Source organism: Cucurbita pepo, chromosome LG09, assembly GCF_002806865.2.
Source record: "Cucurbita pepo subsp. pepo cultivar mu-cu-16 chromosome LG09, ASM280686v2, whole genome shotgun sequence".
Taxonomy (NCBI): Eukaryota; Viridiplantae; Streptophyta; class Magnoliopsida; order Cucurbitales; family Cucurbitaceae; genus Cucurbita; species Cucurbita pepo.
In genome coordinates this window covers 8,800,650-8,827,109 of record NC_036646.1, presented here as the reverse complement: position 1 = coordinate 8,827,109, position 26,460 = coordinate 8,800,650, and the positions used below count along the sequence as shown (strand labels likewise).

The window sequence follows — 26,460 nt, the reverse complement described above, 5'->3', positions numbered from 1 at the left end:
GTCAGTTTTCACAGTAGAATTTTAATGTATGATTGTTGGACTTTTTAGACAGAATTAAATTTCAAAGAGCAACATTAAGCTAGCATGAGCCGAAGACTCCTTAGATAAAATTAAATTTCAGAGAGTAACGTAAAGCTAGCATCAAGGAGTCGTAGTAGCTTCGGCCTAGGCCAACCAAGTAAGTGATCTTACTCTCAGCTAGATCGGAAGACTTGTCTTATGTATGACTACACGTGTCTAGTAGCCCTTGCACGTGTCATTTATGTTTCGCGTTATGTGAAGATGTGATGATATACATGATATGATGACATGATAATTATGATGAATGAAAACATGATGATGTATGATGATGAGGATGACTTAATAGGATGATATTTCATATTAAGATGATGTGCATGTATTAAATGTCATGATGCAGACGACGAGTTTTCTAAGACACAACCCTAATTGATGTTAATGATGATGAACGTATGAAGGCAAATACGTGCATGTTACCTAGGGTAATGTGTGAATGATATATAGGGTTGTGTAATAAGAATGATCTAAAGATGAAAACTATAGGGACCTCATGCATTTTGTGTGTACATATACATCATAAAAACTTATCATTAATTTTCTACAAAAATTTGTTTATATCGAGCTTTTGCAATGCATTCGTGTAGGGGTATATGGAAGATTACCACGAAACTTCTAGTTGAGTTTAGAGACAATGTCCCACCTTTGTAATTCTCGTGGATCCTCCACCGAAGTCCATCTTAAATCATGGTTTTCTAAATTAAGGACATCTCGATAATCTCATACTGTAGTTTATCTCCATACATACCTATAAAACTTTTACCATGATCGTAATGCCTCATCCAAACTGTGGCTCGATATTTTTAATTTATCTGATAAATTTCCTACTTGCTATTGTTCTCAAACTTAGATTTAAAACTTTCTAATTAGTGGTAAGGCAGAGGGGGTTTCTACATCCCATACTTCCAAAACTCAGCCTCCACTAAAAGCACTTGTGTCATTCAAGATCTCTGGTACCAATTGCAACAACCCTAGATTTCAACTAAACTGTCGTCATAATATACTCTCTTATGCATAAATAAATATTTAAAACTTCATCATAAAACACTGTCATGGATGTACATATTGGAAAACATCTTTAAAGCAACGTAACGAAAATACTAAATAAAACTAATAAAAACACTCTACACAAATCTAAGTCTAAGAAATGAAATACTACTATCTTATGCATGTCTCATGGTCTTTACTTGCGATGTCGTTGTCAGCTGTACAAGGCTGCTTAGCTTTTACCTAAAATAGAAGTAACACACAACTTGAGTAAGTGACCCCACTAGAATGCAAACGCATGCAACTCATAATTAGGGACCTATCGTTAAAACCATCATAGATGTGGTCTCCAGACAAAATTGGATGTTTAGTGTTCCCTGCAAATGACTCACACGTGCAAGTGTGAGTCCCCAAGCGGTTCGCACCCTTTGGACCCATCGTAGTCGGGCTAGTTGTCCGGAGGTCAGCAAACCCCCGAATATCATGTGAGGCATGATGATGATCATTATCATCATAGTGTATGCGTCCCTACTCATCATCATAAATGGAGAAATAACCTGATATATATGAACACACAATATGCATGAGGTGTCTATAGTTTAATTTTCATCTTTAAATCATTGTTTAAGACACAACTTTATACATCATTCACATATTATCCTAGGTAACATGTATGCATTGGCCTTCATATGTTCATCATCATTAACGTCAATTGGAGGTGTGTCTTAGAAGACTCATCTTCATAACTAGGATCGTCACATAGTCGAATTTTACATACGAATAACTCAAAGTGTCTCATGTGACAAATATAGTTTAGATAAATGACTTATTTATGGGTAGTAACGACCAACAAACTTGTTTGCACAAAATATAATAGCATACTAAAGTGACCCACATGAGACTTATTTAAATTTGATTAGAAACATGGCATTGGGTTAAGAAGGAGGGGGGTTTTCTTGCGAACAGTGAGACCATTTTCTTCTTCAACGCTCAGATCACAGTCACTGGGAAGCTTCCAATCAAACCAATGGAGAAGATTAGCCAATGCGTGTTCAAATGAAGCAGCCCCAAATGACAATCCTGGGCACTTCCTTCTCCCACTCCCAAATGGAATAAACTCATAGTCTTGGCCTTTGTAATCCACGGAACTCTTATCCATAAACCTCTCTGGAATGAACTCGTTTGGATTGTGCCAATTTTCAGGATCCCTTTGGATTTTCCATGCGTTCACAAAAACTCTTGTCTTTGATGGAATGTGGTAGCCGTCAATCTCCACATCTTCTGCTGTTTCTCGTGGCACTAGCAGAGGAATTGGCGGGTGGAGCCTCAGAGATTCCTTTATGACACACTGAATATACTCCATCTTTTGAATATCTTCAGCTTCGATCTTTGGTTTCTTTCCTATTATTGTTCTTACTTCCTCTTGAGCTTTCTTCATGGCGGCTGGGTTTCTCATCAGCTCTGTCATAGTCCACTCCAGTACTGTCGCTGTTGTGTCACTTCCTCCAACAAACATGTCCTGCAATCCAAGTCAAAAGTGGGTTCTTCTAAAATTTTCCAAAAGGGGATAAAATTTTTCATACGACAGGAATGAGGAAGTCTTCTCGGTCACTGTCTCCTATTTCAATCTTCATCCCCATAAAATTTTTCATTTATTACTGTTAGGATTGGAACAAGGATTCCCCCAGTATGAAAATAGTGTCCGCAGAATTGGATAGAGAAGTCTTCTTGTCCTAAGCCGTGTATAACATTTAGAGATGTCCACAAGTCTTTCATTTATTTTTGCATGATATAATATTATACTTAATTTTTCAAAATCTCTCTCCATATATATATATATATATAACCGACACATGATCTGGGATGAGGAATATAATACCCTCCCCTGTTCCTATTTAGTTAGAGAAAAAATCTGTCCACTTTCTTTTCTATTCTACATTTAAACGGGATTCTTTTGGGTGGAACCACATAGGTTAAATGGACATAAACAAATTAATACGATTGCTTTGAGGGTTAAATGGACAGAAAACGAACCAGTACGATTGCTTTGAGGTTGTCGGGAGAGAAATGATAGTCAACCATGCCATCCCGTTGGAGCTGCAACATGATATCCACAAAATCCTTCTTAGATTCATCAGTTCCAACACCATCTCTTATTTTTTCCTTGTGTTCTTCAACCACTTTACTAAAAAATGTATCCAATCTTTTGAAGCAATCTTTCAATTCCTTATTGAACCCTCTAATAGTATCAATCCACCAAAGACAAGGAAAAAGATCAGCTACACAAAACGCCGTGATTAGCACCATAACCTTTCTCGCTGTGTCTCCAAATCTACTATTCCCATTTTCATCCTCAAATTTCTCTCCCAAAACACATCTCGACACTATATTGTTCGAGGTTTGAGGAAACAACTGGCTTAGATTCACACCCTCACCGCCCATACAAGCCTTACCAATCCTGTCAATGAGCTCACCAACTTCCTCATCCCTTACGTACTGAAAGAAATCCACTCTTTTGACACTAAAAAGCTCAAGAGCGCACACTTTCCTGGCTTGTCTCCAATACTCACCATATTGAGTAAAGCCAATGTCTTGACATTGGTACAGCAATTCGTATGCGGCAGTAGTTTGGGGCCTGTTGGAGAATTTGATGTCATAGGTCTTCATCACTTCTCTAGCCATTTTTGCTGATGAAACCACAAGGGTATGCTTCTGGCCAAGCTTTAGGAGCATTAGAGGGCCATATTTGTTAGAAAGAGCTGCCATGGATTGGTGTGGCAGGGCACCTAATTGATGGAGGTTGCCTATGATGGGTAGCCTTGGTGGTGAAGGAGGGAAGTTGGGTTTGTTGCGTTTGAACAGCTTTAGTAGAACTATGAAGAAGAAGAAAAGGCATAGAGAAAAAGATATGGGATTCAGAGCTTGAAATTGTTGCTGGATCTTCGTTGGGAAATCCATTTTCTCCCTATCTTGTTTGTGAATTTCTGAGTTCTTTTGGTCTTTATTTATAGTCGTCACTCGCATACTACCACTCACATACCACCATATCACCGGTGTCACATTAACTTCATAAGAAATGCTTCGTTTCAATCAATTTTTTTTGTTGGTCCAGCGTCTTTGCTGACATCACACTCAATATGTCTACTCTTATAAGGAATGTTTTGTTTCAATCTACTCCTTCGAGGGTTCAACGTCTTTGTTGACATACCACTGGGTGTCGCACCCAATGTGTCTACCCTTATAAGAAATGTTTCATTTCAATCTACTCTTTTGAGGGTCTAATGTCCTTGCTTATCACTGGGTGTCGCAATTAATGTATCTACCCTTAAGAAGGAATGTTTCATTTTAATTTACTCTTTTGAGAGTCCAACGTCCTTGTTGACATACCACCTGATGTCACACCCAATGCATCTACTTTTATAAGGAATGCTTCGTTCCAATCTACTTTTTTTAGGGTCCAGCTTTCTATCTGACAAACCACCGTGTGTCACACCCAACGCCTCTCCCCTTATAAGGAATGCTTCGTTTCAATCTACTCCTTTGAGGGTCCAGCTTTCTATCTGACTTACCATCGGGTGTCACACCCAACACGTCTACCCTTATAAGGAATCTTTCGTTCTAATCCACCCCTTTGGGAGCCGAGCATCCTTACTGGCGTCTACCCTTATAAGGAATGTTTCGTTCTAATCCACTCCTTCGAGAGCCTAGGATCCTCGCTGGCATACCCCCGGGTATCACACCTAATGCGTCTACCCTTGTAAGAAATGTTTTGTTTCAAACCATTCTCGCTGGCATACCACCAGGTGTCACACCCCCTTGGGGACCAGCATCCTCGCTGACATACCATCTGGTGTCTTCACCGGCATACCATATGGTGTCACCATTTGTAACAGCTCAAGCTCACCACGAGCAGATATTGTCCATTTTAACCCATTACATATCGTCGTCAGTCTCACAATTTTTAAAATATGTTTATTAGAGAGAGATTTCCACACCATTACGAGTAATACTTCGTTCCCTTCTCCAACTAACGTAGAATCTCACATTTTGACTGGTTTATCGGTCAACTTGAGCATGACTTTCCTCAAACTTATACATTAAAATTCTCTTTCGAGTATATCAGATACTCGTAAATCTTAAAATACACGTCCATCCGGGTATAATTTAATGGATAAGACATTATTACAATATCAAACCAATTATTTAATTCCACAACAAAAGTTATGATTATTAGAGCGACCCCTCTCATTAAATAATTATATTGCTTCCTTTTATTTTGTAATTCACGTGAAAATCATCACTTTAATATAAGGCATTTCTTATATGTAATCATGGACTTTTAATTTTATAGCAACCAAATTTGACTATTTTTAGTGGCCATTTTTATAATATTATTAAATATCACATCAATAATAATATAATGCGGATTGCACTAATTATGGCATAATATTATTAAATATCACATCGGATACTATCTTCAATTTTAATTATTTAAATTTTAATAAAGTGGGTTTTAATCAAATTACAAAACATAGATTTTTTTTTTTTTTTTTGAAATATATACATTGGTTGAAAACATCTAAAAAAAATATTAAAAATTAAATAAATATAATCTTGAATTTCTCTGATTTTTGATGGCCTGTTTATTAATTATTATTATTATTATATATTCTTCGGAACTTTGAAATTTAAATAAGAAATTGATCTCGTATGAATGTGATATGGATTGATATAGGTGAAGTTTCAAGGCAGCTATTCAATAATTACGAACTTGAGCTAAGGCCAACCAAGTAAGTAACCTTACTGAATTACATAATTGAATGATGTATGATGGTGCATGTCTCATGGACAGAGGTTTGTTTCAAGTTTCGCACTAAGTGACCGAGGTTCGAGTCAACCTGAAGCAAACCAGTCCATTCGAATATTAAGTGCTAAGTTGAGGCTATGAGTATGACTTACTGTCGAGTTATTTCAGATTACCAAAGAGCCTAGTAGACGAACTATGTAAAATACAGGATTTCCAATCTTAGCAAGAAAGTGAGGGAAACGGATACTCAATTTAAAGTGAGTAAACAGAATTCCATACTCGATCTCATAGATACATATTGAGGCATCTTTTGCTATGAGTCCCGCATGAAAAGGGTCTCCACTCTCCTCGTGGGATTCCTTGACTATCACAATAGCGAGACTGTAAAGGACAAGGTTGAGTCGAATGAATCTCGAGTCTTGACTTCCGAATTACCTCGTGAAAGAAAAGAGCTACTGAATATGCTTTACTGAGTGTTTGAAGGTGAAGGAAAGAACAGATTCGAAACCGGCCATATGTCCTATTCATTCCAGCTGGCTTTTTGTGGGGAAGAGAAGGATTGGGAAACGACAAACTAAGTGGAATAGTATATATAAGGAAGAGCGGTCGATTCACGCTAGGGAATTTGCCAGATTTTGATGCAAAAAAAAGGACCCAATTCAAAATAGAAATTCACCTACATATTTGATGGAGAGAGAGTCATATTTCAAAAAATAATTTATATTCCTAGTATTGGGCCACGATTCGCGCTTAGCGAAAAGCGGGACGTTAAAGAAATGTAGCATACGAATAAATTAGATCGTCTAAAGTATGAGACAGCATTGAAATAAACATTCATAACCATGAATAAACTTCTTCTTAACCTATATAACACAAACTAATAACATACTAAAGTGACCCATGTTGGATGATGGAAGTCCCACATCGGCTAATTTGGGGAATAATCATGGGTTTATAAGTGAGGAATACTAACTCCATTGGAATGAGACCTTTTGTGGAAGCCAAAAGCAAAGCCATGAGAGCTTAGGCTCAAAGTGGACAATATCATACCATTGTGGAGAGTCGTGTTCGTCTAACAACCCACATGAGAGTTATTTAAATTTGATTAGAAATATGGCATTGGGTTAAGAAGGAGGGGGGTTTTCTTGCAAACAGTGAGCCCACTTTGTTCTTCAACGCTCAGTTCACAGCCACTGGGAAGCTTCCAATCAAACCAATGGAGAAGATTAGCCAATGCGTGTTCAAATGAAGCAACCCCAAATGACATTCCTGGGCATTTTCTTCTTCCACTCCCAAATGGAATAAACTCATGGTCTTGGCCTTTGTAGTTCGCTGAATTGTTATCCATAAACCTCTCGGGAATGAACTCGTTTGGATTGTGCCAATATTCTGAATCCCTTTGAATTTTCCAGGCGTTCACAAAAACTCTTGTTTTTGATGGAATATGGTAGCCATCGATCTCCACATCTGCTGCTGTTTCTCGTGGCACTAGCAGAGGAACTGGCGGGTGGAGCCTCAGAGATTCCTTTATGACACACTGAATATACTCCATCTTTTGAATATCTTCGACTTCGATCTTTGATTTCTTTCCTATTATTGTTCTTACTTCCTCTTGAGCTTTCTTCATGGCTGCTGGGTTTCTCATCAGCTCTGTCATTGTCCACTCTAGTGCCGTTGCTGTTGTGTCACTTCCTCCAACAAACATGTCCTGCAATCCAAAATTAAAAGTGGGTTCCTCTCAAATTTTTGTTTGAGAGATATCTATTGTGTAACCGCTCAAATCTACCGCTATCAGATATTGTCCTTTTTTAAATTTTCCTTCCAACTTCCTCGGAAGGTTTTTAAAATGCGTCTGGTAGGGAGAGGTTTACACACCTTATCAAGAACTCTTTGTTCCCCTCTCCAACCAAGGTGGGATCTCACAATCCACTCCCCTTCGAGGCCAACGAGTTTCCCAGCTTCCAATCAAGGTTTTTAAAACGCGTCTGATAGGGAGAGGTTTCCACCCCCTCATCAAGAACTCTTTGTTCCCTCTCCAACCGAGGTGGGATCTCACAATCCACTCCCTTTCAGGGCCAGCCTCCTCGTTTGGCACTCGCTCTCTCCAATCGATGTGGGATCTCACAATCCACCCGTCTTCAGGGCCCAGCGTCCTCGCTGGCACTCCGCCTGGTGTCCACCTCCCTTCAGGGCCCAGCGTCCTCGTTGGCACACGACTAGGTGTCTGGCTCTAATACCATTTGGGCTTTTCCTTTCAAGCTTCACCTTTGGGATTTTTAAAACGGGTCTACTAATGAGAAGTTTCCACACCCTCATAAAAAATGTATTTCTTCTCTCCAATCGATGTGAGATCTCACGCATAGAGTAAGAACGAGAAAGACCACATGGGTTAAATGGACATCGATACAAATAAACAAATCAAAATAAACTATGACAATCGCTTTGAGAATTAAAAGGACAAGAAACAAACCAGTAACATTCCTCTGAGGTTGTCAAGAGAGAAATGATAGTCAATCATGTTGTCCTCTTCAAGCTGCAACATGATATCCACAAAATCCTTCTTAGATTCATCGGTTCCAACACCATCTCTTATCTTTGCCTTGTGTTCTTCAACCACTTTACTAAAAATTGTATCCAATGTTTTGAAGCAATCTTTCAACTCCTTATTGAACCCTCTAATAACATCAATCCACCAAAGACAAGGAAATAAATCAGCTACACAAAACGCCACAATTAGCACCATAGCCCTTCTGACTGTAACCCCAAATCGACTATTCCCATTTTCATCCTCAAATTTCTCTCCCAAAACGCATCTGGACACTATATTGTTCGAGGTTTGAAGGAACAACTGACTTAGATTCACAGCCTCACCGCCCACACACGCCTTACGAATCTTGTCCATCAGCCCACCAACTTCCTCATCCCTTACGTACTGAAAGGAGTCCACTCTTTTGACACTAAAAAGCTCAAGAGCGCACACTTTTCTGGCTTGTCTCCAGTACTCACCATATTGAGCAAAGCCAATGTCTTGACATTGGTACAGCAATTCGTGTGCGGCAGTGATTTGGGGCCTGTTGGAGAATTTGATATCATGGGTCTTCATCACTTCTCTAGCCATTTTAGCTGATGAAACCACAAGGGCATGCTTCTGGCCAAGCTTTAGGAGCATTAGAGGGCCATATTTGTTGGAAAGAGCTGCCATGGATTGGTGTGGCAGGGCACCTAATTGGTGGAGGTTGCCTATGATAGGTAGCCTTGGTGGTGAAGGAGGGAAGTTGGGTTTGTTGCGTTTGAACAGCTTTAGCAGAAGTAGGAAGAAGAAGAATAGGCATATGCAAAAAGAGATGGGATTCAGAGCTTGAAATTGTTGCTGGATCTTTCTTGTGAGATCCATTTTTTTCTTCGCTAGAATTTATGAGTTCTTTTAGTCTTTCTTTAATACTACTCGACTATTCTTATAAAGATTGTTTTCGTTCCAATCCATTCCGTCTAGTGTCCTCACTGGCATACCACCGAGTGTCATACCCAATACGTCTACCCTCATAAGAAATGTTTCATTCTAATTCATCCCTTTGGAGGCCCAGCGTCATCGCTGGCATACCACCGGATATCACACCCAACGTATCTATCTTTATAAGAAATGTTTCGTTCCAATCCACCCCTTTGAGAATCCAGTGTTCTCACTACCATACCACAAGGTATCACACCCAACACATCTACCCTTATAAGAAATGTTTCGTTTCAATTCACCTCTTTGAAGACCCAACGTCCTCGCTAGCATACACAAGGTGTCACACCCTCTTAGGAACCAGCATTCTCGCTGACATACGACTTAGTGTCACATCTCTTTGGGGTTCAGTATCCTCACTGGCATACCATCTAATGTAACCATTTATAACAGCTCAAACCCACACTAGTAAATATTGTCTATTTTGACATGTTACTTACGATCGCTAGTCTCACGATTTTTAAAATGTGCTCATACCCTTTCAAAGAATGTTGAGCTCCCCTCCACAGAGATCTCACAATTTTTTTTTATTAGCAACCAAATTTGACCAAACCAACCTTTCTCTTCATCATTTCCCTCTTTTTTATGCCATAATTATCTTGTTTTTATAATATTATTAAATATCACATCAATAATATAATGCAAATTACACTCATTTTAATATAATATTATTAAATATCACATCGATACTTTACTTTAAGATATAGAATCTCATTTTTGGCTCGGCTTGGCGGCTTAGAAAGCTCGACATACATAATTATATATTGTTTCCTAAGTTTTCGACTCTCATGAAGCCATTTTTGACCTTATTAAGAACAATTGAGATCAATAAAACTCTCGTCTACTCAACTTTAGATAGTTTTAAGATTTATATTGAAAGTAATCACTATGTTTGGCTAGACTGAGTTATTGATATGTTATATGAATGTGATATGGATTGATATAGGTGAAGTTAAACGTTGCAGCATAGTTTCGAAGCAACTATTAAATAATTATAGACTTCAGCTAAGGGAGTTAGATAATTGAATAGTGCAGGATGGTGCATGCCTCATAGACAGAGGTTCGTTTCAAGTTTCAAGCTCAGTGGCTCGAGATTCAAGTCAACCCAAAGTAAACAAGTCCATCTGAATTTTAAAAGGTGAGGTGGGGCAAACCACACGTATTTATTTATTTAAATTTATATATAAATGTAGGACAAAATGAGGTGGAGCAAGACAGAGATTTCTATTCCCCGGTCTCTTTTATTTAGTCGAAAAAAATCTCTTTCTACTCCCTTCCACATTCGGAAATTTGCTAAATGAACCTTAGTAGTGATCCTGCCTTGAGTAGTAGAGGCCCACATGTGCACATCGTAGGTAGATTAATAATGGGTCAGGATGACACCTTGTCTACTAGTCTACTAAACCTTGCAGAACCACTTAGACCAATAATTCATATATGATTAGATATATGGTATTGGGTTGAGAAGGAGAGGGATTTTCTTGCAAACGGTGAGCCCACTTTGTTCTTCAACGCTCAGTTCATAGCCACTGGGAAGCTTCCAATCAAACCAATGGAGAAGATTAGCCAATGCGTGTTCAAGTGAAGCAACCCCAAATGACAATCCTAGGCACTTCCTTCTCCCACTCCCAAATGGAATAAACTCATAGTCTTGGCCGTTGTAATCCACTGAATCGTTTTCCATAAACCTTTCTGGAATGAACTCATTTGGACTGTGCCAATATTTGGGGTCCCTTTGAATTTTCCAGACGTTCACAAAAACTCTTGTTTTTGATGGAATATGGTAGCCGTCGATCTCCACATCTGCTGCTGTTTCTCGTGGAACTAGCAGAGGACCTGGCGGGTGGAGCCTTAGAGATTCCTTTATGACACAGTGCATATACTCCATCTTTTGAATATCTTCGGCTTCGATCTTTGATTTCTTTCCTATTATTGTTCTTACTTCCTCTTGGGCTTTCTTCATGGCGGCTGGATTTCTCATCAGCTCTGTCATTGTCCACTCCAGTGCTGCGGCTGTTGTGTCACTTCCTGCAACGAACATGTCCTGCAATCCAAGATCAAAAGTGGGTTCCTCTAAGATTTTCCAAAAGATGGATTAAATTTTTGTCAAACAAAAAAAAATCAACAGATGTTCATAGGACAGAGACGAGAAGTCTTCTCTGTCCGGTTGGAAATGACTCATGTTTGAAATATGTCAAAACAAATAAAAGGAGAAAAAATAACAATTTGGGGGAGAGATCTTTTGGAAAACGAACCTTAAGCACTTAGCTTTCCAATTCTCTCTGTTGTTATGAAAAAAAACATACAACAACTACCGTCCCTCCTAAATTTGCTCCATGAGTTAGTAACTTATTCTACTAGGTCTACTAACAACTCTCCTAAAGTTACTCTTCCGTCATCTAATCAAGACTAATAACGTTACTCTTGGGATATAGTATACCTTGGTCAGTAAACGTTGGTCGCCATCCTTGGATCGGTACAATTGATCTATCGCCAAACTTCATGTTTCCAATGTTAGATAAAACCTTTGTTTTTCCTTATTTAGATTCACACGTTTACATTTAATTCTCCGTTTGACCATTTGACAAACACGTCGATTAGCGAATTCTTAGAAGGCAATTTCGTAGTAAGTGGCACAGATTCAGTTGGCCACTCTCCACTCATTTTTAGGATATGTTATATTTAAATAGGAAATGTGTTTAGAAGATTTCACACCCTGGTTTTTAAGAGCACTTTCTGTCCTTCTCTCTGTTATTTTACGCATTTTATCTTTCTTCCAACAACCTCTTGTCGACAATTTCCTCCCACCGAAAAGAAAGGATTTCCCTGGCCGATTATCGAAATTCAACATCCAATGAGCTTCTCATCAAGCTCCTTGAACTTTGTTCGATCTTTAGTCATGTGGTTGTTTGCTCCATTGTCAAGGTACCACTTGTTGGTCTCCCTCGGTCTTCTCCTTTTGTGAGAAGGTTCGCCATAACCTTCTCTTCGTTGAGCATCAACAGGTTGGGCATCTTCTCAGCCAACATCAATGCGGGCTCTTGATCCTAAATGAGTGTGAGGTTTGTCTCCTCATCGTGCTTCTCATAACCACCAAGTCTCTCCTCATGGACCTTAGGACGACCAACGACCTCCTCAATTGACAGTTCTTAAGGTAGTCGAATTGCTCGATGGAGGTAACAATCTGCATGAATCTTTTGGGAACAGCTCAAAGGAACTTCTTGACGACGGAGATCTCCTCTACAATGTCGCCTAATGGACGGATGTCGCTGACAATCGTTGTCAACTTCATGGCAAAGTCGTCTATTGACTCACCGTCCTTCATGTGGATAGCCTCGAACTCACTCTTCAAGGTCTGCACCTTTGCTTCCTTGACGTGGTCCACACCCACATGCATTGTTTGCAGCGTCTCCCACGTTGCCTTTGTCGAGTCTTTCTCTAGCAAGATGAGAAGAATGTCCTCTAGGACTGCTTAGTAGATGGCAGCAAGAGCCATTTTGTCCTTACGCTCCTCAACTTCACCATGTTCGATGGCGTCCCACACGCCTTATGCTTGTAAGTTGACACGCATCTTTATCAACCATGTTGCGTAGTTACTCTTTGTGAGTAATAGGTACTGGAGTATTTCACTCCTTTCCTTTTCGTTCTTTATCGTTGTCACTTCTCCTCTGGTGACTATGTATGGTGACGGTATTTGTTTCAGCATCCTTGGAGCTCAGATACCAAGTGTTGGAAATGGCCCTCGATCGAAATATGTCAAAACAAATAAAGGAAGCAAAAAGAACAATCTGAAGGGAGAGAGAGATCTTTTGGAACTAGGAACCTTCACCATTTAGCATTTCAATCCTCTTTGTTCTTGTGAAAAAAACGTACATCTCATGAGTATTTAGAGTGGAAAAGCACTAACTTGTTTTTAAACTTTCTCCTTGAACTACTAACGATCTTCCTAGCTAAATCAAAAAACATGGTCCACAACCACAAAACTTCGTCCACAATTTGGCAATTACTGCCAATTCTCCTAAAGTTGCTCCATAAGTTAGTAACTTATTCTAGTAAGTCTACTAACCATTCTTCTAAAGTTACTCCATGAGTTAGTGACTTATTCTACTAGGTTAACTTTATAAGTTCACGCGTCGCTCAGTGAAATTTTTCATTTATTTTTTTTTTGCTAGAATTGGAATAAGAATTCTCCACATATGAAAATGCATGTCTTCAAAATGGGACAAAAAAAAGTCTTCTTTGTCTTGTCCTAAACCGTGTATGATAATTAGAGATATCCACGAGGAATGGACGGGAAACTTTTTGCAAATCCATCCACACCTTCGATTACAATGGATATCGATACAAAAATAAATAAAATAAAATAAACTAGTATGATCGTTTTGAGAATTAAATGGACAAGAAACAAACCAGTAAGATTGCTTTGAGGTTGTCGGGAGAGAAAGGATAGTCAACCATGTCATCCTGTTGGAGCTGCAACATGATATCCACAAAATCCTTCTTAGATTCATCAGTTCCAACACCATCTCTTATCTTTGCTTTGTGTTCTTCAACCACTTCACTAAAAAATGTATCCAATGTTGTGAAGCAATCTTTCAACTCCTTATTGAACCCTCTAATAGTATCAATCCACCAAAGACAAGGGAAAAAATCAGCTACACAAAACGCCGTGAGTAGCAGAAGAAGCTTTTTGGTTGTGTCTCCAAATCGACTATTCCCATTTTCACCCTCAAATTTCCCTCCCAAAACGCATCTGGACACTATATTGTTCGAGGTTTGAAGGAACAACTGGCTTAGATTCACAGCCTCACCGCCCACACAAGCCTTACCAATCCTGTCCATCAGCCCACCAACTTCCTCATCCCTTACGTACTGAAAGGAGTCCACTCTTTTGGCACTAAAAAGCTCAACAGCGCACACTTTCCTGGCTTGTCTCCAATACTCACCATATTGAGCAAAGCCAATGTCTTGACATTGGTACAGCAATTCGTATGCGGCAGTGGTTTGGGGCCTGTTGGAGAATTTGATGTCATGGGTCTTCATCACTTCTCTAGCCATTTGTGGTGATGAAACCACAAGGGCATGCTTCTGGCCAAGCTTTAGGAGCATTAGAGGGCCATATTTGTTGGAAAGAGCTGCCATGGATTGGTGTGGCAGGGCACCTAATTGGTGGAGGTTGCCTATGATGGGTAGCCTTGGTGGTGAAGGAGGTAAGTTGGGTTTGTTGCGTTTGAACAGCTTTAGTAGAACTATGAAGAAGAAGAAAAGGCATAGGGAAATAGAGATGGGATTCAGAGCTTGAAATTGTTGCTGGATCATCATTGTGAGATCCATTTTCTCCCTTGCTTGTTTGAGAATTTCTTTCTTTTTCGCCTCCATTTATAGCACTCAACTCGCATATCTCAACGTGTCACACTACCCTTAATAAGAAATGTTTCGTTTCAATCCACTTCGTTTCAATCAACGTGTCACACTCACTTAAGAGCCAACATACTCACTGACATACCACTACCCTTAATAAGAAATGTTTCGTTTCAATCCACTTCGTTTCAATCAACGTGTCACACTCACTTAAGAGCCAACATACTCACTGACATACCACCTAGTGTCACCATTTGTAACCGCTCAAGTTCGTGAAATTCTTAAAATTGTTGTTGGATCTTCATTCTTAGATTCATGCTCTAGAATTTCTAAAAAATATCCTAATTTGTTAAATGTTTAAAAGGTTATTATAGAAATTTGTAAAAGAATTTTAGAAGGAAAGTTGTAACATATTTTTATTAATTATATTAACCACCACAATTTTGTAACCCTCTTTTTTCCATCATTTTCGTGCTCATGTGATGTTTCGTCATAATTATCATGTCTTTATAATGTTATTAAATATCACATGGTTAATTATAATACAAGTTTCACTAGTTATGGTAAATGCATATATTAAACTATATTTTAAATTGAATACCCTCCCCCAAAAATATTGTTACCTAAAAATATTTAAATTTTTTTATTAAAAAAATAGATAAAATAAAGTTATTTTAACCAAATTAAAAAAAAAAATATATATATATATATAGGAGCTAATAATGATAATAATGGTAGGCCGTTTCAATATTTAAATCTCTTTTATTACACTAATAATAATTAATAATAATAATAATAACTCTTCTATTACACTAATAATAATTATTAATAAAATAAGAGATTTAATTATTGAAAGCAAAGGACTTCCCACCACGATAGTGATGTGAGTAAATTCTTGAAATGTTTTTTTTTTTTTTTTTTATCAAAGAAAATATGATGGCCTATTTTTTCAAAGAAATTTAAATCAGATTTATAAAAGAGGGCTAGAAACAAAATAAAAAAAAAAATAATTATCCCGTTTGCCCGTTTGTTTCTGATGTTTTCTTATACATACGCCTTTTTGTGGGGATCAAAACTTATCCAACAAGAAATTTCGCCCTTTTTGTGGGGATCAAAACTTATCCAACAAGAAATTTCGTCACCTTAAGACTGCTATAGTTACAGCCATCGCCTTTTGTGGGGATCAAATCTTATCCAACAAGAAATTTCGCCACCTTAAGACTGCTATAGTTACAGCCATCGTTCACTGAGGCTTCGGTTCCTGTTACGCCTTTTGTGTAGATCATATCTTACCCAACAAGTAATTTCGCTACCTTAAGACCGCTATAGTTACAGCCACCGTTCACTGGGGCTTAGTCATCGATTCCCGTTACGCCTTTTGTGTGGATCAAATCTTACCCAACAAGAAATTTCGCTACCTTAAGACTGCTGTTACAGCCACCATTCACTTCGGTCACCGGCTACCCTGTCATTAGATCACCAAACTTCCTTGACCTTGCAACACTGGACAAGCATCCGCTCCCATGCATCATTTATTGAGAGTTCGGCAGAAATTATTATGCTTGTGAGAGACTGCCAGGATTTATTGTTTTTGAATTTCATTATCCCAAGTTTCAACTCAATTGCACAGTCCCATAATTCAATTCAAGATTAAATTGCAAATATGGTGGTGGAGATAAAGATACAATAATATAATTATTGTAATTATATTGATGAACAAATGTGTTGTCTGATTACCAATCCAATACGTTAGTGAAAACAAAAATATACATGAAAATTAATATACACAACCACTCATATAGACAAATTAAGTGTTTTGCTCACAATTTTGTCTACCACGTCCAAATCCATGTATTTGTTAAACAATTTGCAGATTCGTCCGTCCGTCCGTCCGTCCGTCCATCCATCCAATGCGGCTGTACACAAGTTTGCATGAAGTCGAGTGTGAAGAGCCCAAATGCTATGCTAGTCAGTTAATTACGTCCCCCACTAATAAAAACTACAATCTCCTCAAGGGATCCCTTGTAAAGAATGGGTGCCTTAGGGCTTCATGCGCGGTTAGTCTATCGGCAGGTTCGTATCGAAGCAACCCTTGAACAAGATGAATCAATTCGCCTGCTGAATGGTCTACATGCTGCATTATCAAGTTCTGCATACATTTGAACAACAATATAATTAGTGTGTTGAAAACGAAAGGCGCCAGCCAGGTCGAAACGCCATTCAAATACAAACCGGTAAACGAGGCAGCTTTTGAACAGCCTTTATACTATCCCTCGAGGTTGCTCCTTCTGGCCAATCTAATCTACCTCTTCTAACGTACTTTTCAGCATGCCGACTATGGATACACGAAAAAGAACAAATTTCAGCATTTTTGGTTCTTACTGCATAACACACACACCAAGGGCTAAATACTCACTCTACTCTCTTCAGCATCTCATGTGGCAATGGACCGAGCACACGCTCCATCATCGCCAAGTGCTCCAAGTTCTCGTGAGTTTGAAAGAGTGCTTCACCCTGAAAAAGATATTGAATTGAAAACTCAACAAAACCGAACCTTACTCTGCTAAAGTCGTATTACATACAAACAAGACACATACCGAGCACAGTTCAACAAGGATACAGCCAACACTCCATATATCACAAGGAAAACTCCATCCAAGACCTACACAGTTAATAATATGGTCAAGTTCAACGTAAATAAAAACACCCTACTTAGCACTACCAAAATCAAAGTTCCTTACCAAGGATGACCTCTGGTGCTCGATAATGGCGTGTTGAAACGATGTAATTCTGATCTGGACGATCATAAGTGGTGCTACCAAAATCAATCACCTTTATAGCACTTGACTTGGGCACTCTTTTGAAGTTAGAACTATCCCTTGGTGACCGAGACAAATTCTGCTGTGAATGGTCAAAGTAATTAGCAAAGCTTACCCAGAGAACTAAAAGTAGGAACAATCCAAGAAACTATCATAAAACAAGTATAATTACCTTATAGTCGTGTACTTTAACATAATCTGCAGAGACTAACAGCACGTTCTCAGGCTTCAAGTCAGTATGTACCATTCGTAGGTCATGCATGACTGGATTTCAAGTATCAAAGAAATCATTAGGTTACAAAACAAAAAATTAGAACTGACTAGACATACATTTTAAATAAAATTGCAGGAAACGTCGTACAACAGATACTAATAACAATTCAACTGGAAGAAATGTGCGGAGTGTTTTGCAATGTAAACAAGACACTAGAAAAAAGGAAAATGAAAGGACTAGGTTCAATAAAATACTACACACATGCTACACACTCCAACAGTTGTCTGCCAATGTCACGAACTAGGTCAATGGGAAAGGAGCGATAATTGTTTTTCCGTAGGAAATCGTATAAACTTGGCCCAAGCTTCTCAAACACCTGTTAAAACCATCCAAGTTCACCCAAAAATCTTAATTCCCCATATTTAGTGAATCGGGGAAATTAATCTATGATAAAACAGCCTTATACTTACAATACAGATATGGTTACGATAGTCAAACCAGTTCCGTATTTGAACACAACTGCAAGGAATAAAGCCATTTAACCATAGCCTCAAAGAAAACAAGATCTACAGAGCAAATCATGGCAGTAGGGAAGACTTGGAACAAAAAAGATACTCACCGGTTGCCACCTTTATCATGCTTTTGAAGTTGCTGTAACACTTCAATTTCTATCATAGCTGCATCACGATATTTCCTAATTCCACGCACAATTTTAATAGCAACCATTTCCTTCCTTTCGTTGTCCCAACATTCTAAAACCTGTCCAAATGTACCTTCACCCATTTTGCTATGTATTTTATCTGGCACAGAAGAAAAATTGTCAGATTAAGATAAAGTAACAACCATAGGAAAAGACATGATAATCTCCAAAAACCTAACTATCCTAAGCAATTCCAAAGTAACGATGATGAGGCAAATTTTGAAAAATGAAAATAAAAGTAAGCGACAATGATGAACATTGTTTAAAATACAGTCTTCAGTTGGAAGCGAAAGTAGAAATTGCAGCCTTCGTTTAAATAAACAAAGGAACTTATTCATCACAAGAGAAGAAAGCTACGATGATAAATTCTGATACAACATAAAAATTCATTTGATCATAGTCAAGTGTATTTACAGCGAGAAGTTAAATTATCTCCAAGCGCAAACATGTAATGCCCATCTTTGTCATCTTCTCGCCAAGGGGGAGAACCATTTCGAGCCACTCCCTTAACAAATAGTGGATCAGAAGAATGATCTGATGGTGCTTTTGAAGATGCAAAGCTTGGCATATTCCCAAAGTCTTGTCCACAACATATTCCTACCTGGGCCTACACACAGTCACCCATTCATATAAAAGTTTGCCCTTCCTAGACCTAATATCCTCACCCACAGCCTTCATTTTCCACAACACATAATAAAATGCAAGATTTTGTTGAATGAATACAGATGAGACGAAATACTCAGAGAGATGAATAAAAGGCAGATACATGGCAAATAAACACGGAAGATAAGCAAGGAAAGGGAAACACCGAATTTAAACAATTCGTGGAATGGAAGAGAAATAACAAGGAAAAAGCATACATCACAAGAGACATATAAGCATCCATCCAAATAAATAAATAAACACTTACCTGATCTGACAAGATAATTCATTCGAGCTTAAAAATAAAATAGAAACTCGTTATCTCAACAGTTCGATAAATCAAGCTCAAGAAAAATAGTCTATACTCATAGAATAATCAGGAATCTCGATGGAAAAAAACGAGAATCAGCGATCAAGTAAATCTAAGATAACAAAGAGCAAAGAACGAAAGGCTTTCTTAAGCTACTTTGATCAGAAATTATACCTCGGCGTGTGAAACTAATACATACCTAAACAAAGAAAAATCCAGCAGATCTAGATCTACAAAACCAAAATCAACCCAAAATAAAATCAGATCTGAAAGAGGGGATCGGAGATTATACCTTAGGGGCCTCAGGGACAACGTCCCAGCCCAAACGAGCCCTCTTTCGGGGCCTCCGATCAAGATGCGTGTGAGGAAACTCAATCATGCGCTCCATCTCCATGATCTCGCAGAAAAAAGCAGTATCTCGAATTGAAGAAGATGATCGAAGAACCAGAGAATTGGAGGATTCGGAAAGAAGGAGATGAGAAGAAATATTCTTCCGCAGAAGGAAATTTGTGGAATAGAACCGAAAAGCACCCCTAATTTTAACCTAACGACGAAGCATGAGGGAGATGAGAGAGATCTAACCGTCCACGTTGCGATGGACCAACCGTTGATTTCGAGGGAATCTCTTTTCCAAACTCGGTCAATGATTTTATTAACCAATCCAGGTTAAATCTAACCATGGTTCGGTTGGCTTTTCTTATTTATCTTAAAATATAAACTAAATTATGAATTTAATTTTTATAATTTCAATAAATTAATAACTTAATCAAATTTAAAGGTTATAATGTCTACAAATCATTTATAAAATTTCATTAAACTATAAAAAATAAAATTAATATTTAAAATTATCAAAAATAAGTAAATTTTAAATATTTCCAAATTATAAAATCAAATTTATGCGACATAAAAATTAAATTTTAGAATAAATTAAATTATTATGTGGGCCTAGAATATATTATATATTGGGCCTTAAATGGGCTGATATCTCTTTCATGGGCTTCGAAGAACTGTCTAAAAAAAACTCGAATGTTCATTGGATTGATTCACCCATAAATGACTTTAAATCAACCATTAAACACAATTATCGACTTATTTAGATCGATTTTCTAAGCGTTTAAAAAAATTTAAGTTCTCGTGCATGTTTTAGAGCTCCTTGTAAATTTTGAGTAGATCGAGAGCTCCTCTCACTTGTCCTCGATTAGACTCGTTAGTTTGATCAACTTTAACTTGTTCTTATCGTGTCATTTGTCTAAGACTTTGTCATCTCAGTGCGATGATAGAGTTGTCTTGCAGCAAAAATAGGTGTTCGTTGACTCAAATTGCTTATGGTAAGCCTTTGACACTAGGTGTTGGCTTGTTTCAACCTGGTGTGTGAGATCCCACACTGGTTAGAGAGGGGAACCAAATATTCCTTATAAGGGTGTAGAAACATATTCTTAGTAGACGCGTTTTAAAATCTCGAGGAAAGCCCTGGAAAGAAAAGACTGTTATTGTCAAAATCCGAACATGGTAACGCATTTACTTTCACATGACAACAATAAAATATATGGGTGTGGCGCTTCATACTCGAATATTAAAGTTAGCCCATGACAAAAGTTTTGGATTTCGAAATAGTTTTTGAGTTAGTTAGACTTACATTCTCGTAATGGAAGAACGGTGTTATGTACCTCTCAATTAGGGTTTCGTTGATTCTTCCCAAGGTTAAGGATCACATGGGTCGATGGATGCAAGTCGTGGGTCTTACAGTAGGCCAATCAAGGAACTCGATTTTCGATCCAAATTTAGCCCATGACAAAAGATCTACATTCTCGTAATGGAAGAACGGTGTTATGTACCTCTCAATTAGGGTTTCGTTGATTCTTCCCAAGGTTAAGGATCACATGGGTCGATGGATGCAAGTCGTGGGTCTTACAGTAGGCCAATCAAGGAACTCGATTTTCGATCCAAATTTAGCCCATGACAAAAGATCTACATTCTCGTAATGGAAGAACGGTGTTATGTACCTCTCAATTAGGGTTTCGTTGATTCTACCCAAGGTTAAGGATCACATGGGTCGATGGATGCAAGTCGTGGGTCTTACAGGAGGCCAATCAAGGAACTCGACTTTCGATCCAAATTTAGCCCATGACAAATTAGGGTTTCGTTGATTCTTCCCAAGGTTAAGGATCACATGGATCGATGGATGCAAGTCGTGGGTCTTACAAGAGGTCAATCAGGGAACTCGACTTTCGATCCAAATTTATATTCTTTCTTTGAAATTGGAACCCGTCTTTCTCCCCGTTTAGTCTATTTTACTCTCTCTCTTGCTCGATTTTTTAGCCTAATTTAGTGTTTATTTTTGTTTGTGGTTTAGTTTCTCCCATAAAAAGAAACATTATTCAAATCAAATCATTTGATTGAACTCAAATCATTCGTGTCAGAAGGACAAGAAATTTCAACTATAATTTTAATCTTATTCCAAGATCGCTCCAAATCCAATCAAATCACCTATCCATGTCACTATTTTGATATACGATATTTTTGTTCTTTCTTTACAAAATACATTTTGCCAAGAACTCAAAAAATTTATACTAAAAAATATCAGAATCTAACTCAACCTAGCTCTCGAACACTTTAGTGTACAACATCTCGACCTTATAGCTAGAGATGTCCATTTTACAAGCCTCAAACGGGGAGAGAATTCCTTGTTTAGATGCAGAATAGGAGAATGAATGGAAAACATTTTTTCCCATTAGATAAATGGGATCGGAGACGGGATTATTCCCCCACAAGTTTATTATTTCGAGAACGTTATCCCCACAAGTTTCACTCATGAAATTCACACTTCGGGCGCCGTCCCACCTCACTCCATGGGCATCTCTACTTATATCAACGTAAACATAAATAAATAAATAAGTTTGAAAGAAAGAAAAAAAAAGAGAGAAAAATGTAGGAAGATTTTATTTACCGAAAACGACACCGTTTGGCTCAACTATAGAAGATATTTAAACCGCACAGGGCAGTCCATATGATGAGGAGATTTATTGAGTTAGGTGGAATAACAAACGCCAGGTGGACAGAAGAAAATGGTTGTTTAAGGAATCCAAATTCTGATGAATCATTAATGTTGTCCACCTCCACGGCTGTCGAAAACCCTAATTTGGTCGTGAAAGCAACCGCGATATTTTGTTTGATGGCAATTTGGGCGACTGCCATTTTTGCGGTTGTCTTTGCTTCCATGCTTGATTTCCCAACTTTAATCATTGGGAGAGGAAACAATATGTATTTGTTATTTTTAATGAACGTACTTGGGTATGAGGGTTTGGACCTATTACAAATGGTATTAGAATTAGACATCGGTCGGTGTACCGAAGACGCTGGGCCCTAGGCCCTAAGGGGGTAGATTGGATTAGTGTACCAGCGAAGACAGTGTCCTAAGGGGTGGATTGGATCAGTGTACCAATAAACTAAGGGGTGGATTGGATCAGTGTACCAGTAAAGACGCTGCCCTAAAGGGTGGATTGTGAGATCCCACCTTCATTTGAGAGGAGAAGGAAGTAGCTGGCTTGAACTGTTACAAATGGTATCAAAATCAGGACCTAGTGAAGGCTCCTGGTGAGGGCTAACCACAAACCAACCTAGGCCTAGTGAGGGCTAACCACAAACCAGTGAGGACTAACCACAAAACAGGGCCTAGTGAGGGCTTAAGGTGTTACACTGGGTTTCTGCATACCGATGTAGCAAGAAAAGTTTTGGACTAGTTGAACTTACCCAAGAAAATACTCTTCAATTAGGGACTTACCCACAATTAGAAAATACGACTCTTCAATTAGGGACTTACCCACAATTAGAAAATACGCTTCAATTAGGGTTTTGTCGATTGGCTAGGGATATGACAAAAGATGATCGAAATGCACTAGATCAAAGGCAAGTTGGGCATGTGATCAAGAAAGTTGCACTAACTTATTGGGTTTCCGTGGACCGAATCTTCTACACTGAATTATGATCTATTAGTGATTCTTAACCAGAGATGAAGGGTTTTTAGTTGGAAAGAAAAGAAGAATTTGAATATTTCTAAGCAAGAGAATAAATAAATCTAAGATTTGCATATTGAGAAAGAGGTATAAATCTTACACCCTTTTTAATCTCTAATAAGTAAAAGCCAATTCTTACTATGAATTCAAGCCTTATATTATAATCCCATCTACTCCAGAAGAAAGAAAGAAAAAATCAAATAAAAAAATTTTACAATCTCACATCTTTCACCACCCCAATCCCAGAGAACCACATCACCATCATCTGTACCGTCGAACCGTCTGTAATCTAAAGCTTCCAATCCCACAGTGATTAGCGAGCGCCTTGCCGTCCTCCATATCCGACACCTTCTTACTCGTCAATGAGAGGGACGACATCGCTTTTGCCGAAACCACTTTTCGGACAAGCATCTTCCACTGTGCGTCGTCCTTGCGCTTCATCTTCTCTGTATCGTCGGGCGGCGACCTGAATTTCCGGCAGAGAGGGACTTTGCAGCAGTCGGAGTGGTCGCAGATGGAGGAGTGGAGCTTCAGGAGCTGCCACATGCGCTTGCAGCGCCCGCATCCTTGGCCGTTGGTTCGCTTCTTACACGTCGCGAAGTGTTTGATCAGAAGCTGAAGACCGTGACATGTGGAGTAATGTGCACACGGTTCTCTCTCCTTCTTCGGCTCCACGTTGTAAGGTCCTACTATGGTGCAGCCTTCTGAACATATGTGTTCTAAACACTCCATTGCTTCGTGTAGCTGTAGATATAGCTTCCTCTCTTTTCTCATCCGCCTGTTTCTCTGTTTCCTCTGCATTTTTTTACTTTAATTTCAGCATTCACAATTGAGAAAAAGATTCTAATTCAAGAACAATCAATTGCTTCTATCATAAGTGTTGAAAAACTGATTTCAGCATTTGAAATGGTATTTTAATTTTAGCATTCGCAATTGAGACAAAAAATTCTAATTCAAGAACAATTAATTGCTTCTATCATAAGTGTTTAAAAAATGATTCCAGCATTTGAAATGGTATTTTAATTTTAGAATTCACAATTGAGGAAAAAATTCTAATTCAAGAACAATTAATTGCTTCTATCTAAGTGTATAAAAACTAATTCCAGCATTTGAAATGGCGTTTACCGATTCAGTTTCTTCGATGAACTGGAGAATATCAAGCTCAAGCCAAGGATCATGATCTTGAATGAATCTCCATCCCTCAGTTTTCTCAACGAATTTAAAATGATCAGCCACGAATTTCATACACTTAAGGTAAAGATCAGACGCGTTGCAGAGCCTAGCGAGTTGCAGAACGTCCACAACGCTCTCGATCGTAAGCCGTTGAGCGATATCTTTCGTACACATCGCTTTCAATTGCGGCACCATGTAAACATGTGACAGAGCCAGCAGATGAATTCCGTGCTTCTCTAGATGCTCCGTCGCGCATCTTCAATGAACAATTTCATTTCATCAGAAATTCAGAAATTCAAACCAAAATCAAAATCGAAATCGAAATCGATACCAAAATGTGAAAGAGAGACGGATCTAAACCTAGAACTGTAAAGGAACCGAACAAACGAAACGACGGCATCCGACGGAACTCCAAGGATCGAAATCACTTTCTCAGCGTTCCGTTTCTTCCGCGGCCGATCGATTACATGCTCGAGAACCGGCGAAATCGAAGCCTTCAACGAAACAAAATCTCAGAAATCTCAATATTATCAAAATGTAGAACAACAAAAATCAAGTAATAGATCTGATGATTTACCAGGATTCCAGAGTGCGCCGGGATTCGGAGTCCGCCAGACGCGAGTATTTGGACGTCAGGTTCAGGAAGCTCCCTGAATATAGACGTCGGAATAGGCTGAACGGCCGCAGAGGCGGCGGAGGCCGGGAGAGTGCAGTAGAGGTCGTCGGGGAGGGCAGTGGGAGGGACAGAGGTGGCGAGAGGAGTAGATTCCATCTTCCAAAGGGTGGGAGAGATGGGCACGTTTCTCGGCTCTAACCAAAACCGAATAAACCCATATTTATAGACATTTCCTTTCTCCCGTATTTACTATTTCCATTTTCATCCCTTTTAAAATTAAAAAATAATAATTCGGATATTAAAAATTTAAAATTAAAAATATAAATGTAAAAGAAAAATTCACCATATGACGTGGAAAGTGGATTTAGTCTGTGTGTTCCGATCCGACGAGGATTTGTCGGACAGTTCGGACTGATCTTATCCACGAACGCGAAATCTATTTTGCCACGTAGATATCCCAAGTTGATCGTCTAACAATATCCTACACAGCAGCGGTCTATAATCGCTCTTTCAATGCCAGCCGAACACGTGTCTAACACGTCAAACCATGACACGTATTTACGCTGTTTCTTATATTATCCAAATTCAATTTATTATTTCCAATTTTATCAAATGAATTAGCACCAGAGCTGTCTCTATCTCTCTATAATTTTTATCCATTTTTAAATATAAATTCAACTTTAAAAAAATATAAAACATCGAGATAATAAATTTTCGTACATATATAATTTTTCGGCATGAAGATTTAAATTTATATATTACACCAATTTGGAGAGGAGACAGAGCATTTCTTGTGGAAACGTAGATGCTTTTTAAGACCTAGAGAGGAAACCCGAAAGAGAAAGCCTAAATAGAACAATATTTGTTAACGATAAGCTACTAGATGCGTTTTAAAACCAAGAGGAGAAGCTTGAAAGAAAAGACCTAAAGAGGACAATATTTGCTCACGATGAGCTACTAAACGCGTTTTAAAGCCTAGAGGAGAAGCTTGAAAGAAAAAGCCTAAAGAGGATAATATTTGCTAACGATGAGCTACAAGACGCGTTTTAAAGCCTAGAGGAGATGCACGAAAGAAAATGCCTAAATAGGACAATATTTGCTCACGATGAGCTACAAGACGCGTTTTAAAGCCTATAGGAGAAGCTTGAAAGAAAATGCCTAAATAGGACAATATTTGCTCACGATGAGCTACTAAACACGTTTTAAAGCCTAGAGGAGAAGCTCAAAAGAAAAAG

General features: G+C 38.5%; 5 protein-coding genes across 6 annotated transcripts; all 5 read right to left on the bottom strand.

Moving 5' to 3' along the window:
* Nucleotides 1-1,968: 1,968 nt before the first annotated feature.
* Nucleotides 1,969-4,166, bottom strand: LOC111802483 (cytochrome P450 71A1-like). Its single transcript, XM_023686872.1, has 2 exons — nucleotides 3,097-4,166; nucleotides 1,969-2,581 (listed from the first exon to the last, which is right to left on the bottom strand). Exons 1-2 carry the CDS (start codon nucleotides 4,084-4,086, stop codon nucleotides 1,979-1,981), a joined length of 1,593 nt encoding a protein of 530 aa, XP_023542640.1. The 5' UTR covers nucleotides 4,087-4,166; the 3' UTR covers nucleotides 1,969-1,978.
* A 2,798-nt stretch (nucleotides 4,167-6,964) lies between these two features.
* LOC111802488 (cytochrome P450 71A1-like) lies at nucleotides 6,965-9,308 on the bottom strand. The gene is made up of 2 exons (XM_023686879.1): nucleotides 8,340-9,308; nucleotides 6,965-7,577 (listed from the first exon to the last, which is right to left on the bottom strand). Exons 1-2 carry the CDS (start codon nucleotides 9,261-9,263, stop codon nucleotides 6,975-6,977), a joined length of 1,527 nt encoding a protein of 508 aa, XP_023542647.1. The 5' UTR covers nucleotides 9,264-9,308; the 3' UTR covers nucleotides 6,965-6,974.
* Nucleotides 9,309-10,576: 1,268 nt separating this feature from the next.
* Nucleotides 10,577-14,829, bottom strand: LOC111802484 (cytochrome P450 71A1-like). The gene is made up of 2 exons (XM_023686873.1): nucleotides 13,788-14,829; nucleotides 10,577-11,421 (listed from the first exon to the last, which is right to left on the bottom strand). Exons 1-2 carry the CDS (start codon nucleotides 14,754-14,756, stop codon nucleotides 10,819-10,821), a joined length of 1,572 nt encoding a protein of 523 aa, XP_023542641.1. The 5' UTR covers nucleotides 14,757-14,829; the 3' UTR covers nucleotides 10,577-10,818.
* Nucleotides 14,830-16,425: 1,596 nt separating this feature from the next.
* On the bottom strand, nucleotides 16,426-19,955 carry LOC111802510 (serine/threonine-protein kinase AFC2-like). 2 transcript variants are annotated; one of them, XM_023686907.1, is made up of 11 exons: nucleotides 19,716-19,955; nucleotides 18,886-19,078; nucleotides 18,391-18,571; nucleotides 18,242-18,290; nucleotides 18,033-18,147; nucleotides 17,730-17,821; nucleotides 17,480-17,639; nucleotides 17,336-17,400; nucleotides 17,155-17,252; nucleotides 16,971-17,073; nucleotides 16,426-16,887 (listed from the first exon to the last, which is right to left on the bottom strand). In XM_023686907.1, exons 1-11 carry the CDS (start codon nucleotides 19,815-19,817, stop codon nucleotides 16,738-16,740), a joined length of 1,308 nt encoding a protein of 435 aa, XP_023542675.1. In that variant the 5' UTR covers nucleotides 19,818-19,955; the 3' UTR covers nucleotides 16,426-16,737. The 2 variants fall into 2 exon arrangements, with proteins under 2 accessions (XP_023542675.1, XP_023542676.1); XM_023686908.1 differs by having other exon boundaries at nucleotides 17,480-17,636.
* A 3,530-nt stretch (nucleotides 19,956-23,485) lies between these two features.
* Nucleotides 23,486-25,433, bottom strand: LOC111802525 (BTB/POZ and TAZ domain-containing protein 1-like). Its single transcript, XM_023686929.1, has 4 exons — nucleotides 25,187-25,433; nucleotides 24,970-25,103; nucleotides 24,562-24,865; nucleotides 23,486-24,231 (listed from the first exon to the last, which is right to left on the bottom strand). Exons 1-4 carry the CDS (start codon nucleotides 25,379-25,381, stop codon nucleotides 23,698-23,700), a joined length of 1,167 nt encoding a protein of 388 aa, XP_023542697.1. The 5' UTR covers nucleotides 25,382-25,433; the 3' UTR covers nucleotides 23,486-23,697.
* Between the last annotated feature and the right edge of the window lie 1,027 nt (nucleotides 25,434-26,460).

What these genes read in the sequence shown, in the direction of transcription:
- LOC111802510 (XM_023686907.1), bottom strand. Translation starts at nt 19,817, where the DNA reads ATGGAGATGGAGCGCATGATTGAGTTTCCTCACACGCATCTTGATCGG. An exon ending in ACTGTTGGAGTGTGTAGCAT is followed by an intron (nt 17,822 to 18,032) that starts GTGTGTAGTATT and finishes CTTGAAATCCAG; the next exon opens with TCATGCATGACCTACGAATG. An exon ending in AGCACCAGAGGTCATCCTTG is followed by an intron (nt 17,401 to 17,479) that starts GTAAGGAACTTT and finishes TTAACTGTGTAG; the next exon opens with GTCTTGGATGGAGTTTTCCT.
- LOC111802525 (XM_023686929.1), bottom strand. Translation starts at nt 25,381, where the DNA reads ATGGAATCTACTCCTCTCGCCACCTCTGTCCCTCCCACTGCCCTCCCC. An exon ending in CGGTTCCTTTACAGTTCTAG is followed by an intron (nt 24,866 to 24,969) that starts GTTTAGATCCGT and finishes TGTTCATTGAAG; the next exon opens with ATGCGCGACGGAGCATCTAG. An exon ending in TCATCGAAGAAACTGAATCG is followed by an intron (nt 24,232 to 24,561) that starts GTAAACGCCATT and finishes AAAAAAATGCAG; the next exon opens with AGGAAACAGAGAAACAGGCG.
- LOC111802488 (XM_023686879.1), bottom strand. Translation starts at nt 9,263, where the DNA reads ATGGATCTCACAAGAAAGATCCAGCAACAATTTCAAGCTCTGAATCCC. An exon ending in ACCTCAGAGGAATGTTACTG is followed by an intron (nt 7,578 to 8,339) that starts GTTTGTTTCTTG and finishes TTTGGATTGCAG; the next exon opens with GACATGTTTGTTGGAGGAAG.
- LOC111802484 (XM_023686873.1), bottom strand. Translation starts at nt 14,756, where the DNA reads ATGGAGGCGAAAAAGAAAGAAATTCTCAAACAAGCAAGGGAGAAAATG. An exon ending in ACCTCAAAGCAATCTTACTG is followed by an intron (nt 11,422 to 13,787) that starts GTTTGTTTCTTG and finishes CTTGGATTGCAG; the next exon opens with GACATGTTCGTTGCAGGAAG.
- LOC111802483 (XM_023686872.1), bottom strand. Translation starts at nt 4,086, where the DNA reads ATGCGAGTGACGACTATAAATAAAGACCAAAAGAACTCAGAAATTCAC. An exon ending in ACCTCAAAGCAATCGTACTG is followed by an intron (nt 2,582 to 3,096) that starts GTTCGTTTTCTG and finishes CTTGGATTGCAG; the next exon opens with GACATGTTTGTTGGAGGAAG.